At 44.3% G+C, this 15,829-nt stretch overlaps 1 protein-coding gene across 1 annotated transcript; it reads right to left on the bottom strand.

Annotated features, from left to right (window-relative positions):
* Positions 1 to 1,280: 1,280 nt before the first annotated feature.
* On the bottom strand, positions 1,281 to 6,260 carry LOC123123853 (U2 small nuclear ribonucleoprotein A'). Its single transcript, XM_044544487.1, has 8 exons — positions 6,023 to 6,260; positions 5,874 to 5,914; positions 3,919 to 4,048; positions 3,622 to 3,827; positions 2,399 to 2,566; positions 2,027 to 2,077; positions 1,756 to 1,929; positions 1,281 to 1,649 (listed from the first exon to the last, which is right to left on the bottom strand). The coding sequence occupies exons 1-8, from the start codon at positions 6,102 to 6,104 to the stop codon at positions 1,644 to 1,646; spliced, it is 858 nt and encodes a 285-aa protein (XP_044400422.1). The 5' UTR covers positions 6,105 to 6,260; the 3' UTR covers positions 1,281 to 1,643.
* Between the last annotated feature and the right edge of the window lie 9,569 nt (positions 6,261 to 15,829).

The raw sequence follows: 15,829 nt of genomic DNA, 5'->3' as shown, positions 1-15,829 counted from the left end.
GTTGCTTATATATGTATACCACTACCACCACAAGTGTCGGTAGGCGGAACTTGCTCATATTATATTTAACTTGGCTGAAGACCCAGCTTGAGTCGTCCCAAGCTCGTCGTCCATAGGCACATCAATATACACGAGTCTTGTCCTTATTCGCCCAGTTTAATCACTTCGTTATTGTCTTATATGTTATGCGATGGAGGGAGTAGTATCAACCGAAATATATGTCGCTGTAGTAGTTGAACTACAGCTACTCCTGCGACAGAGGGGGTGTGTTATAATGGCCTTGACTTGATTTGTAGGTGATGCCTGCCAGGATACTACACTCCTACTTGCTTGCCTTGGCCAAGTTAAATAGCTCGGTGCACTTGCCTTAAATGTATGATCTAAATCTAGCTACTTGCTTATATACATTCATGCTTATCAGCTTATATATTCTACTTGACCTTTTTTTTTTGCGAAATCAAATCATGTTCTACTTGACCTGACCGAGGACCCAACTTGTGTCATTCCAAGCTCGTCCATACATGGGCGCATTGATATATGAGTTTTCTCCTTTAAAAGGGTAACTAAGGAAATGGCGTTTGCGGCTACATACAGCGACGCGCTGCAAGTTGGGTCGCTTGATGCTGCCTAATGGAGTAATATTTGTGTGTGTGGACTTCACTTGGCATATTTACGTGCTTTCTGCGGATGTTTCCACATGATGATGCCTCCAATAAGTGATGTGAGCGGTGGCTAGCTTGCTAGGAAGGACCAAGTGGAGCGGGTGGGAATAAACGCAAGCACCTGGCGTGCAAGGAGGAAGGCAGAAGCTGACCTGGTGGCGGCTCTTCCAGTCCAGCGCGGGCTGACGGAGGAGAGGGCGTCGGAACCAAGCGCGGTAGACCGGACCCTAAACCCTAAACCCAACTGAATTGAACAGAGAGTATTGATCGTGCTAGTGACTTAACTACTTCCTCCGTTCCTAAATACAAAGTCTTTGTAGACATTTCACTATGGACTACATACGACGCAAAATAAGTGAATCTACACTCCAAAATGAATCTACATACATCCATATATGGTCCACAATGAAATCTCTCCACAGAACAGAGGGAGTACAAGATCAACGAGCAGGTTGGGCCCAAAGAAGAAAAAAACAATTATGATGCTTCCAAATAACTGAGTTAATTTCGTCAAGTTGTGTGTCAAGGTTGGTTCGGACATGCGCTAGCAAAAAGGCCTGAAAAACTGATGCAGATATTACCTCTCCTGATGAAATTACAACCCCAGCAAGATCCAAATTCAACAGGAAAAACCATCTATCAATAGGTAGCGCAACAAATTTAACAACAATGGAGCCCAAGCAAGTTGGCCTCGTCAACACATTGCGGGAGTAGAGTCTCAGCAACATTCATTCAGCACGCAACGCATCATCTTCTACAGTCTAAAACACCCCAACACATCTAGGTCCGCTGGGCGTAAACCTTCCTCAACTCGGACAACAGTACCATGTACTGAAAATCGTTGTTAGCATCCACAAGATACAGCAATACCGACACTAGGAGAGCGTTCACCAAGAATTCTGTGAGATTAGGCGCCGAGTCACCACACATGGTTTCATCCCCCCCACGAGAACTGGCCGATTAAGATGTATGCGCGTGACATCAATCCTGCGGCAAAGGTTAAACAAACACAAGCAGGTAAGAAGCAGCCAGTTGAACCAACAGGTACCATGTGTGAGGTAAAAGGCAGAAAACACACTGCAAATATCAGTACCTCCTGAATTGGGGTGCTTTCATCTGCTTGCTTCTGCTCATCAGCCCCATCCTCCTCCTGGTCCTGACCATCTGTCTCCATCTTCTCAGCTTCAGCTTCCTCTGACGCCTCAGCCATGTTGGTGTCAGGCTTGGGGAGCGCAAACTCAGCAGGAACTTGGCCAGTGCTCAGCGCCTGATATCATGGTGACGAACGAGTGCGTGTCAGTACATAGCATAGGGTGCTTCAAACTGCACAAAGCGCTGGAGCTAAATGACACACGGCATGTTACCTTCTCAAGCCTTGTAACTTCGTCAAGCGTCTGCGAGTTAATGATAGCAGCCTACATACAGATAAAAGAGTTGTTTAAACACGAATTCACGGCCAGATGTATTACAAAGGAAAAATAGAAGATACTGGCATTTTAACGACGACATATATACGGTAACTGAGAACAAATGATGTCTCAATACCTGGGACGGACATGGACATCATGGTAAGACTAAAACATATGAAAGTAAATATCAAGCCCATACCAAACATATGCGGGTAAAAGACCAGACCATAATTTTCCCCCTGAATGCAGAAGTAATAGGGATTCTACTCAACTTCCAATAATGACATGAACAGCCTGTGTACGAAACAGAAAGAGGGAGTCAAGTACCTTGATAGCTGTGATTTGTGCAGGCGTTGGAGCGACTACTTTAGGGCCCTGGTCTTTTGTGGTACCTTGAGCATCCATCACTACTGGAGTATAAGCTTTGGCAGCAACCTTCTTTGCCGCCTCCTCTGCCTCCTTTGAGTGGAACTTTTGTGCTGCGTCAGCTCTCTCCTACACAAACACAAAATCTCATACAAAATTTCAGAAACATACACAAAACCAGGCACGGCAAAAAATGCTAGTGAACATGCCAACCAAAAAACATTCAATGGCATTCATGCATCTAATTCACAGATAATCAGTTAAAAGAGTTGCTCTTTTCCCCCTTTTGCTGCCAGCACTTCTGCGGTCAATTCCAAAATCATTTTGGAAATCATTCCGAAGGAAATGAATCAACCTGTGGGGAATAAATCAACAAATCAAGCAGCGACAGGATTTCTGTGCATATCTACAACTTCTAAAAAACTTCATGATAAAACGATTATGGCATGGTATAAATCAACAACTCCTAGCTCCATTAAAAAAGAAATGAAGAAAACGATTAGAAGAAAAGAGTATTAGCTGCTGACAGAACTCATAAACTGTCAATTAATGACAGTTACTCTTTTTCTTTTAGAAGTCCCAAGAATTATCTTGACTTGATGCTCTAAAGGGCTAGCACGAATGCATCTAGATGGTGTTCTCAACTGATACTTCTTCAATTAAAATAAACATGACTTAGAGCAGACATAGTCTATTGATTACCATAAAGCCATAAACAACATAAGCCTGCAATGCTGCTAAATTTTGAGCTCGTTTGAACTAACTCATATCTTAGATAAGTAAAACATATATGGGCAGATGTATGTGGGCCGTAGATACATGCAATATATTATGTCCGGACATTATATCGCTAGATTTCTGGGTTCATTGAAGAAATCATGACCAGTTGGTTTCCCGTATATGAAGAACCAAGCAAAGTTCAATGCAGCACAGTGGCACACAAATGGTAAATGATGTTTCACCATTAAAGAAAATGCAAACATAGGATGTTGACTTTAGAAACTATGATTAGCTATCAAATGAGAGAAAACTGCAGCGAAATTAAACAGATGTCATTCAGAACAAAATCATTGGCACTGTGCAGAAGTATATTTGGACAACATGAGAACCAAGAAATCAAGCCTGACTACAGATGATTCAAATATCAAACATAATAGTGTTATCAGAATTTGGTGGTTGCTAACCTGTTGTTTCACTTTCTTGAAGTCCAGCAAACGCAGATGCTTCAGTTTGTGGATCACATATAACCGGTAATCTGGTTGCTTAGTTACGGTATTATCCAGTAAGCTGAGAAATTGCAGCTTTGGAAGAGAGGCCAGGGGGTCAATCTCCGCAAGACTTGTGAGGCGATTGTTCGTCAGCACCAAAGTATGCATCTTGGGTAAAAACTCTACATGACAGCAAAGCAAAGAGAATTGAAGAAACAGACAAGGTATGGAGCAAAAGTACATGGCAACAAGACAAGATATTGTTCCTCTTACCACCAAGGTTCGGATTGATACGTGTAATTCTGTTGTTGTTGATTAACAGAGTGCCAAGGCGATTCATGAAAGGGAAGTTCTCAAGCTTGACAATCTCGTTGTCTGACAAGTCAATCGTGTCAAACTGGTCCTGTTATCAGAAAAGGAACAAAGACAGTTATATAAACACAGCTAGAGAAGGAACTGGAGCAACTGCAAACAATTCAAAATGAGATAAAGAAAACCCTATGATTTCAATTTCAAATCAAGCTAAACATTTTAAATATTAAGCCATCGGTAATACAAAAAATCGCCAAGAGGTGTCACTGATGGTAGAGTCAGTACAAGAAAGTAGGCTGGTAACACAATAACAAGCCTCATATAGAGAACTGTCGTGTCCTGGACAACTACATACAAGAAAGCAAAAGTAACCAGAACACAGGTGTGGTGATCAAGTATATAAACAGTAAACATTCCTAGCAGCAAATTCTATAATTGCACCGCTCATAGTGAAGAGTAAATTATTTTGTTGGGGAGGAAAAGCATCCAGCTTCACCACCCCTACAATATGGACCTCTTATAAAATTACTACACAATGCACTCCAATATTTCATTCCTTCAAACCTTAGCTGGTATAGCAGTGCATAAAAAATACTATTCTGAACCGTAACAGCAAGATCAGCACTCTTTGGTGGACACTACGCAAAATATGCTCAAATACTACTAGACGATGCAGTCCAATACTTAATTCCTCTCAACCTTAGCTGGTATAGTTGTTGTATAAAACCCACTATTCTGAACTGTAACAGAAAGATCACTACTCTTTGGTCGACACTACGCAAAAGTGCTCAAAGAGTACCCAATTACCAATATCAAACCTTGCAACACCAGCATAACACTGCATAGCACACACTGATAAAGGTAAACTCAATGCTTACTACATGGCCAAGGATTACGAATCCACCAGCAGATATGTTACTCGGCTAGCATCTGGGTACCAACAGAGATAATCCCAGCACTAACATCCACTCACCTGAAAAGCACTACCGCATTACCTCCCCAAGCCTCTGTAGCCACTTCAATTGCAGCCAAGCAAATCGATAGCCAGAACTCTAAAAGGTGTGGTGATCAAGTATATAAACAGTCCTAGCAGCAACTTGTGCATGCACCAATCCTAATATATGTACCACTTGTAAAATTACTACACAATGCCAGTTTAATGCTTCACTCCTCTCAACCTTTAGCTGGTATAGCAGTGCATAAAAAACACTATTCTGAACTGTAACAACAAAATCACCACTCTTAGGAGAAGAATACAGTAAAATGCTCAAACAGTACCTATATCACGCCTTGCAAGCCCAGCATAACATTGCATAGCAGTAGCACGCATATAATGTGTACCTCTTGTACAATTACTACACGATGCATTCCAGTACCAGTCATTCCTCTCAACCGTAGCTGGTATAGCAGTAATAAAAAGCAGTAGTCTGAACAGTGACAACAAAATCACCACTCTCGGGCGCACACACTAAGCTAAAAAGCTCAAACAGTACTCACAACACAGATAGCAACTCCAGCACAATACCCACTCATAAAGGTTAAATGTCCTGCTTATTACATGGTCAGGGATTACAAATCCATGAGAAGAAATGTCACTTGGCTAGCACCGAAACCGTCAGCAACATGGGGTAACTTGAAATACAGTGCAGCATTACCCCTCCCGGCCTCTCTAGCCTCTTCAACTGCCGCATCACTAACTGGAAAAGGGACGCCAAGCAAATCGATAGGCCGCATACTAAATTCTCCCGCGTCACTTGCTACCTAGCTCAAACAGCTTCTGCCTCTGGACCCGTTCTAAGGAAGTAGTACGAATTTTCCTAGAAGCAGATTCCGCCGGCCGGGGAGGTTGGGTCGAGGAGCCCGCACCCTATTACAGCTTACAATGAGAGGAAGGACGGGTAGGTGGCGGAGCTCACCTCGGTGGCGCCGATGTTCTCGATGATGGCGATCTTGTTGCCTGCCGCCGCGAAGACCAAACGAACCACCGGTTAGACAGGGGAGAAAATGAAGGCAGAGCCCTAGATCTATCTGACGGGCGAGAGGAAGGGGATAAGGGGAAAGGAACCTCGGAGGTCGAGCTCGCGCTCCTTGATGGCGTTGAAGAAGTGCGGGCTCTTCCATATCAGGTCGGCGTTGAGCCTCACCATGGCGGCGGCGGCGGCGGTTTGGAGCGGGGAGCGGGTGGCCAAGAGAGGCGTGGCAGTCGGCGAGGGGGAGAAGAAGAACCCTAGCAGCGGAAGCCGAGGGGAGGGAGAGGCGGCGGGCGGCTTCTCGCTATGGAGATGGGCTGGGCCTGGGCTTGCGTTGCGGGTCGTCCGCGAGACCTTTAAACCCACGGAAAGAAAAAGCTCACGGACTGGCGGGCTGCTGTGATTTTAAGCCCACCCCACGAGCTGGATGTGAGCCTTTGGAAACGAAAAAAAAATGTGTTCTTTTAGGGAAGGCCATCATGGCTAGCTTTATTAAAATTAAACAATGTTTACATCGTCTACGAGCTTACTGACAACACAGCCAGAGGCTCATCCAACCAACTAAAAGAAGATTTATTACAGAAACAAAAAATTAGCTAGCGCATGAGCTGCTTGATTACAAGAACGATAACAATGCTTAAAAATGACCCTCCCGATCAAGGAACTAGTATCCACACATTTCGCAAAGATTGCAGCCGCTGAGTCCCACCATCTAGTTTGACCATTACAGAAGTTAATAACCTGTAGGGAGTCTGATTCCGCTTCCAACCGATTGAATCCAAGAGAATTAGCAAAAACTAGACAGTCTCTCATTGCCAAAGCTTCTGTAGTGATCACATCTGCAGCGAAAGGGATAAATTTGCATTGTGCCGCCACAAAGTTTCCTCTAACATCCCGTAGTATGGCCGCTGTAGCCCCCGCACCTTCATCTGGATAAAAAGCTGCATCAACATTCAATTTAATAAATTGAGGGTCTGGCTTACTCCATTTTGCTTTAGGGAAACTAGGGGTGAGCGATGACGCCCTCTGATGATTGCTCGCAATGGATAGCACTGACAACGCCCATCTCCACTGTGGTGGAACCGATTCATTATGCGTTATTTGTCTTCTGATTCACCATAGGTACCAACCTCCCACGGCTATAACCTGATTGAAGTTCAAAGATGGATGCATAGCTACTTGTTGATCCGGCAGTGAGAGTATATATTCAAAGATGGCCGAACCTGATCTGTCAACATGTATCGCTTGGTCAATGCTATGAGTTAACCCAAGATGGGACCACAAGGACCATGCATTAGTGCACAAGAATAGCAGATGTCGGATGTCCTCGGCGCCTTGATGACAGATGGGGCATGCACCATTTGAACCAACATGCCTATTAGTAAGGATAGCACGAAGCGGAATAATTCCTCGCAAAAATCTGAACTTTACACTTTACGTGGACATTGCAGCTTCCAGAGAGTACTCCATACAGTCAAAGGGGTGGATCCACTTGGGCGCCCCATCATATTTGCATGCACCCGAAAAGTATGCATCCACTGCATATGATAAGCACTTCGAACTGAAAAAATCCCAGTTCTGTTTGGGTGCCATGCTATAAAATCATCAAATCCTTGTAAGTGAATAGGTATTTGGAGTATCCTACGTGAATCAACCGGGTTGAATAAATTTGAGATCAAAATCTCATCCCATGTTCCACTCGTAGGATCAATTAGTTCACAAACTCTAGTTAATATTATCTGGCCCCGTGGCGTGATTACCTTTCTATCCGGGCTAGAAGGTATCCACGGATCCGACCAAATGTTCACATGCTCTCCAGACCCAATTCTCCAAATATAACCTTTTTTGAAGGTATCTAACCCCTTCAGAATACTTTGCCATGTAAACGAGGATCCATTTTTTGGTGTAGCATCTAGGATACTGCCATTTGGAAAATATTTAGCCTTCAGAACTCTTGCAACCAGTGAGTCTGGGTCAGTAATTAACCTCCAACATTGTTTAGCCAACATCGCCAGATTAAAAGAATAAAGATCCCGAAAACCCATACCTCCCTCACCTTTTGGGATACAAAGCTTCCACCATGCCATCATCACCCCACCAAAACTGTGCAATTATATCTGTGATCTCTTTACATATTCCTTTAGGTAGGCTGAACACGGACATGGCAAAAACATGTATAGCTTGAGCAACCGCTTTTAACAAAATCTCCTTACCCCCAACAGACAATATCTTTTCCATCCATCCCATCAGTCTAACTTTAATTCTCTCTACAAAGTGCCTGAAGCAATCATTTCTGTCTGCACCCACTAAGGCTGGGAGACCAAGGTACTTATCAGAGAGCGCTTCTGTATCAGTGTGTAAGATTTGACAAATCTCTGCCTTTGAAACTACACTTGTATTCGGGCTAAAGAAAATGCTTGACTTGGCTAAACTCACCATCTGTCCTGAGCTTTGACAATAGGTATCTAGTGTTTGATGTAAGGAAGTTGCATTTAACACATCTGCTTTCATGAGAATTAGAGAATCGTCAGCAAATAGAAAAATGTGTTTTACTATTGGAAGCACAGTTGAAACGGTATCTTCCGTTTGAGTCACGGTTTGGCTTAACGTGTTTTTTTCCACGAGAGGCACTGTTTTGCTTTCGCGAGAGGCATGGTCGTGCCTCTCGGGAACGGCTTTCAGAAATGGAAAAAAAGATGCTCCCACTGCGGTTTTTCGTTCGTTTTTTCATGAACAAAAATGTTCATCAAAATCTATCAACATGGGATCTAGTTTTGAAGATCACGATGCGAGGAATCCAATGGTGAAAATGGTTCGAGATTTGGACGCGCGGTTTATGAGATAAAACATTTTGAATAAATGGATCTACAAAAAAAACTGCCACTTGTCTCAACCTGAGGAGATCTTTTGAAGGATTACTTCTTAATTAGTGATTTTGCCAAACGCCGCCCCTACTAAGAAAAAAACCCGCCAAAATAAGGGCCTCCAGAGCCTAATTGGTTTGGTGCCAATAATTGGCACGCCAATTGTTGGCAAGTCTAAAAATTTATCTCTCAATTGGTTGGCTACCAATTGGTTCTTACCCATCTCTCAAAAAATTGGCAACTTCTAGTTTTGGCAATGCCAAACTTTGGCAGCGAATCAATTAGCGAAGTCTTTGAAGTATTTTTTTTACTCCCTCCGTTCCTAAATATAAGTCTTTTTACAGATTCCACTACAAACTACTCCCTCCATTCTTTTATGTAAGGTGTATTATTTTTGACACGGTGACCAAGGAACATAATTATAGACATATTAGGATGAAATTACCCTTGGAAAATTTATTGGTTAGTGGCAAGTAAATCAATTAGTCCAGGAAAGTATGAGATACACATGCAATCGACAGAGAGATATTTTTTTCTTTTGCTACAAGAAGAGATACAAACAATCAGGACAGAGATACTTTCCCTTTTCTGGAGGGCTAACAAGGGAATTACGAGGAATTAGAAGAAATGCACCTTACATTCTGGAATTTTATCAAAAAAACAAATACACCTTATATAAAGGAACGGAGGGAGTACATATGAATGTATATAAACATATTTTAGTGTAAATTCACTCATTTTGCTCTGTATGTAGTCCATAATGAAATCTCTAAAAAGACTTATATTTAGGAACAAAGGAAGTAGCAGAGATTGTTACCACGAGGAAGGTGTTTCCAAAAGATTTTATTGTAATTCTTAGTCATAGGACCTGGCAAAAAAACTTAGTCATAGGAGTTACTTTCATTTTTTTTGGATTTTAGATCTAAATCAGCATATCTGTAATTGTTATGTGTATGAATAAAATTACAAGTAATTCTAAAAAAAAGATAAAACAAACAACAACTTTACTCTTCTTCGAGATCGGCGGACCCGTACTCCATTGACATGCAAAGCATAGAACACACTGCTCGACATTAAAGGATAAGGGCAAATTCATTAGGTTCGACACCGATAAGGTGGAAATCACTAGGTTCATCGTCATCCCACCTCCCCTGAGCGAAGGTTGAAGAAGGTGAACAGGCGGGGATGCAGAGAGTTTCTGCCGCAAGGCATCAGTTGCAAGAAAAATCTGCAGCAAAACCTCCGTTGCAAACAAATTATAAAAAGGTCAGCAACAAGACCTCTGTTCTGCAACAAGACCTTTGTTGCAACAAAATGTGGCAACAAGACCTTTGTTGCAAAAAAAAACTACATCACAACCTTTGTTGCAAATGTTTCTGTAGCAAGACTTGTGTTGCAAAAGGGGTGTCGCAACTCAACTTCTATATTACAAAAGTGAGAACAGTGCTCACCAAGAGATTACGCCGGATCTGACGGCTTGCAATCCGACGGAACTTCAAAAAGATCCGCCAGCCGACGTGTAGCATACCTCTAGCTACTACTCAAAACACATGTTTAGTTATGGTTTGACACATCAACATTGTCTTCTGTTGTTCTGTTACTCACGTTAGCTACTGATCTTATGGGGTTTCGAAAACCAGTTTTACCTGGTCATTTGTTTAGAGAAAGGTTGAGAGTTTCTACGGAGAAAAAGGAAAATCCATCTGAACCTTAAACTTTCGACATATATGCGGTCACTTGCTGAGTTTTCTTCCATGGTAAGATTTTCTTGTGAATTGTCGAGATTTCAAAATTTTCCAGGCTTCCGGTTGTGAGTTTTAATTCACGTGCAATCTCTCTGTGTCATTTGTCCCGTTTAACCCCTTCAAGCTAACCTAGCTATGATGGCTCCACACCTAAATCCTTTTGCTAGTGCATTTGCCGTGTTAAGTCCATGACATAGCCCAATCCTGTTGAGGCAAAGGACAGGCCAAAACAGTCTCTGATAATAGGCAAAGCGTTCTTGAGGGTACACGGGAATTTCATCTAGTCACTTTCATCATGTTGGTTCGATTCATGTTCGCTACTTTGGTAATTTGATATGTGGGTGGACCGGACCGGTACTCAGGTGCTGTTCTTACTTGAACAAACCTCCTACTTATGATTAACCCTCTCGCAAGCATCCGCAACTAAGAGAAAAGTATTAAGAATAAATTCTAACCATAGCATTAAAAATTTGGATCCAATCGATCCCTTATGGAATAGCGCATAAACTAAGGTTTAAGCTTCTGTTACTCTCGCAACCCATCATCTAATAACTAGTCCACAATGCATTCCCTTAGGCCCAAATATGGTGAAGTGTCATGTAGTCGACGTTCACATGACACCACTATGGGAATCACAACATACATATTATCAAAATATCAAACACATATCAAGTTCACATGATTACTTGCAACATGATTTCTCCCGTGACCTCAAGAACAAAAGTAACTTCTCACAAATGATAATCATGCTCAAGATCAGAGGGGTATTAAATAGCATATTGGATCTGAACATATAATCTTCCATCAAATAAACCATATAGTAATCAACTACAAGATGTAATCAACACTACTACTCACCCACAAGCACCAATCTATAGTTCCGGCAACAAGATTGAGCGCAAGAGATGAACTAGGGTTTGAGATGAGATGGTGTTGTTGAAGATGTTGATGGAGATTGCCCTCCCCAAGATGGGAGAGTTGTTGGTGATGATGAGGACGATGATTTCCCCTTTTGGGAGGGAAGTTCCCCCAGCGGAATCGCTCCGCCGGAGGGCAAAAGTGCTCCTGCCCAAGTTCCGCCTCGAGACGGCGGCGCTCAGTCCCGAAGGTCCTCTCCTTATTTTTTCTAGGTCAAAATGACCTATATACCAGAAGATGGGCACCGAGGTGGGCCTGGGTGAGCACAACCCACAAGGGCGCGCCTAGGCTCCTTGGAGCGCCCAGGTGGGTTGTGCCCACCTGGTGGGCCCCCTCTGGTACTTATTTGCTCCAATATTCTTCACATATTCCATAAAAATTCTCCGTGAAGTTTCACCTTGTTTGGTGTTGTGCAGAATAGGTAGCCTGACGTAGCTTTTCCATGTCCATATTTCCAGCTGCCGGAATTCTCCCTCTTTGTGTGTACCTTGCATATTATGGGAGAAAAGGCATTAGAATTACTCCAAAAAGCATTATTATGCATAAAAACATCATAAATAACAGCAGGAAAACATGATGCAAAAATAGATGTATCACTCCCCTACAAACCCTAATTTGGATCCCTCTCCTCTTCTCTCGCTCTCTGCTAGGGGGGTGGGTATATATATATTCTAAGGAGAGCTGGATGGCCCACTGGACCTCTCCGCTCCCCCCCCCCAAAAAAAGAGAATAGCTCGTCACCCCTGTTGGGCCTAGGTCAAGGGCCAGTCCTCAACAATCCCATCTCCAATCTTATTCATTTTCTTAATGTCATTTCTCTCCCCCCATGGTTTACTGCTGTGTATATCAGCTTTAACCACCAAAATGTCTGAATCCAACCCAATCTCCGACCAAAAATCTGGGATGGGTATAATCGAATTCATTCTAGATTTAACATCTTCTCCACTCATAGCATTTTTTTTTCATCAGAGCCTCATTGGCTTTTTTATCATTTCTCACAAGAACATCAACATCAAGATTTTCTCTATCATTGGTTTTAATAGATTTATCTCCAACCAGTTTCTTATTGTCCCCTCTTTGCATATTTTTTCCTCTACTGCCCTTCACTCTAGTCTGAATATAATCTTCAGAAACGGAGTGCAAATATTTATCAGATTTGCATCGAAACATACCTGAATCCTCTGATGAGTACCCATTCTCCTCATCAGACTCCTCCCCGGCCAGGAACCAGAAGCGATTGCCGGCAGGGGAGTAGCCTAATCCTCCGCCGGGCGGGAGGCGAGGTCGCGGATGCGCGGCGATCGACGGAGAAAACGCGGCGACCTGCGTGGTAACTCTGAAACATATTTTCCCCCTTGCGCTTCGGGATCTCCAGCTCCTCGGCCACCACCATCTCTGCATCCTCGGAGTCCTGCTCCATTTCCCCCTCGCTGGATTCAATCTAGATTGGAACCCAGCGAGTCCCCGGCGCCGGAAACGACATGACTCCGCCCACCACAAACTCCTCTGGACCCGCGGGGAAGCGGCGGCGCGAGCGGAACGCCCACCACTTCCTCTTCTGCTCCAGATCTTCTCCTTTTGTCTCCTCCATTGCCCACACCAGAGCAGCCAGCGAGCTCACCGGACCGCCCAACGGTGTGGTGAAGCCGTTCGGGGTGAGCCGCATGTCCTCCTCCACCGTCAGGTTTCTGAACACTCTTTTTGCTGCGCGGCGCATCTCCTTCTGAGACGGGAACCAGGATACGATCTCCTTGGCCTTCTCCATCCTCTCCTCGTCTCTGTTGGCCAGTTTGACAATGGCCCTCTCCATCCTCATCCTCCAATCCGCCATTTGTCACCTCCCTCACCTTCTTCTCTACTGGATCTGACGAGGTAGGGGTGGGATGGTTTGTGGAGTCGGTTTCCAAGTGCGTCGGCCCAACCCCGGGGTGAGGGGATTTATTCTCCACCTTCCCCCCGCATTCATGGCGGCCGCACGCCTCAAATCCCCCCCCCCCCGGGCACCACCGCACCTACCACCAGATCGCAATCAACGTGTACCACATGACACGGGAAGTCGAAAACGCGATGTACCGCAATCACCTCGCCGGGCCGGAGTCCACGGCTGTCCACGACCCGCTCGGTGTCGTCGAGCAGCAGCGCTCTGATCCCCGACTCGACAATGGTACCTCTCTTGTAAGGTAGAAAACATGCCTCCGACAGCTGCGATCTATACAACGCAGGTCATCTTCTCTGCTCCGGCGAGGGTAGCCCCAGTAGGTCGCCGGCGAGCTCGTCGCGGTCAAGTCTCACTACCGATCGCCTCTTCCCGTCGTAGGGGGCGATCCTGGCCAGGTGAGATGGAAAGCGGATCAGCTGACCTGCCTCAAGGTCATCGTCGGCTCGCCGCCACCGCTCGTCCACCGCCCTGCCGTCAAGGTCGAGGAGGGCCAGCCGGTGCGCTCGCCAGAGAAGGACTCCTGGCCGGAAATCCAGCCGCGATCCCCCGAGATCTGGCACAAACTCGCACCTGAAGCGCGTGTTGCCCTCAAGCCTTGCAACGCACGTCATCTTCCCTCAAGCCGTGCTAGGGTGTATACACATATTATCCAGTAGTATCATCATGAGTGTTCGTACTGTAGAATGCACTATACGCGGCTACAATAAGCAGGTCTTATTAGAATTGTATCAGCGTGTATTTCCATGTGTGTAGCAGAATGCAGCATGCATGATGTGTCTCCATCTCATCTTTCTACGGCAATGTTTCTACGTATGTATAAACGTGGATTTCTATGTTCATCATCATGGAGCACACATGATGGCAATAAATGTACTTCTTTCCATCTTATATTATCTTTCTATGGAATAATTCTATCAACTTAAGCCTAACAATACTACACAACCCATATCTCTTTATAGGGGATTCTATCAACTTAAGCTTAACGATACATGCATAATGTATCGACGCTTTCCATGGGCCGGCTCATTTAGAGTTCATCGAAGGTCATGCAGAATAGAATATATATATCCAAGCTATTTAGCCCGATTCTAGCCCAGCCCATTAGCAGGCACGTACTTCCTTCCCTGGGGTTGAGGCTAGGGTTTACAAGCTATATATTTAACCCGGGGTTGGGGCCGTCTAGGGTTTTGTGATCCTGAAATCTACAAGAACACTGAAAGGTAGGAACACAAACATGCAACAGATGATAAGCCACGCCTCGTCTCTCGCCATGGCATCGAAGCTCCCGCCGGTGGCATCCCGCGCTGGCGCCGCTGCGGCAGCCCCATCTAGCGCCGCTTCGATGCGCTCCCGCTCAGCGTGTGGCCGTGAGGAATCCCTCCTATCTCGCGCCACATCTCGCGCCCCGGCAGCGAAGAAGAAGAAGAACTTGTCCAGCGCCGATTACGAGCTCTCCTCGCCAGGTAAACCAATCTCATAACTTCTTTGTGCTCGCGGCGAACCAAATTGCATGCAATTCGCTGTGTCTGTCTGCTTGACGCTACTAATTAACGCTTATAAAACTGCCATAGATGATGGTGATGTTGATACCCCGACGGAAAAGGACCTTTAGTCGGATGAAGCCCAGTGGGCGTATTATCAGCGCTGGTGCAAGGCTCATAACAAGAAGTATGACCATGACGAGATGGCTCGCCGATTCGATGTTTTCAGAGATTTCGCGCTGTCGGTGTACCAATGGAACACTGGTGTTCCTTCAGATCCAGTTAAAGTAGCCATTTTCATAAAGAAAAGAGAAAAGGTCAAATTACTTTTGTCGAAAGGCAAAGACGTCTCAAAGTACGATGATTGTCTTATTCAACTGGAATTAGGTCCATCTGCTGATGAGCCCTAAAGCTATATGAGCGCTTGTTGGAGAAAGAAAATCCCAGAGATGGATGGATCCCTTCAGTGATGTTGAAGATGTTACAGCAGAGTAGTCGTAGTTTGCTTAGGGAAATCCCGGACCCTGAATGAGATGGACTCAACTCACCAAATCACTCCACTGTAATAAGTTATGCTTCCAAGTGTACTGAATTATGGCTCTGTAACATCTTTTTTCTCGAAGCGCTCATGATGTGTTCCATATGCTTCACCTGTGTAAAGTGTCTATTTTAGTCTATTGCATTTACAGGAACAAGAGTTCAAACAGATCAAGAGCAAATATGGAGATGGTAATAGTATATGTAGTTGTTTGAACATTAATTCATTAGGTATTAGGACGAAACTGAAGGTGAGTATTGTCATGTATCTAAATTTCACCAAAAATATCACCATCGTTTATGCATTGTTCATCAATATATAAGCTAGCGATTACATCATGTATTAGCAAGAAGCTGTATAAAGAAATACATCAATCTTACTCGAATAAATATAAAGAGGATGAAACTAAACCTTTTT

The sequence above is a fragment of the Triticum aestivum genome, chromosome 5D (assembly GCF_018294505.1).
Source record: "Triticum aestivum cultivar Chinese Spring chromosome 5D, IWGSC CS RefSeq v2.1, whole genome shotgun sequence".
NCBI classification, from domain to species: Eukaryota; Viridiplantae; Streptophyta; class Magnoliopsida; order Poales; family Poaceae; genus Triticum; species Triticum aestivum.
Note: the sequence above shows the minus strand (reverse complement) of the source record. Positions and strands in the feature narration are given on the sequence as shown.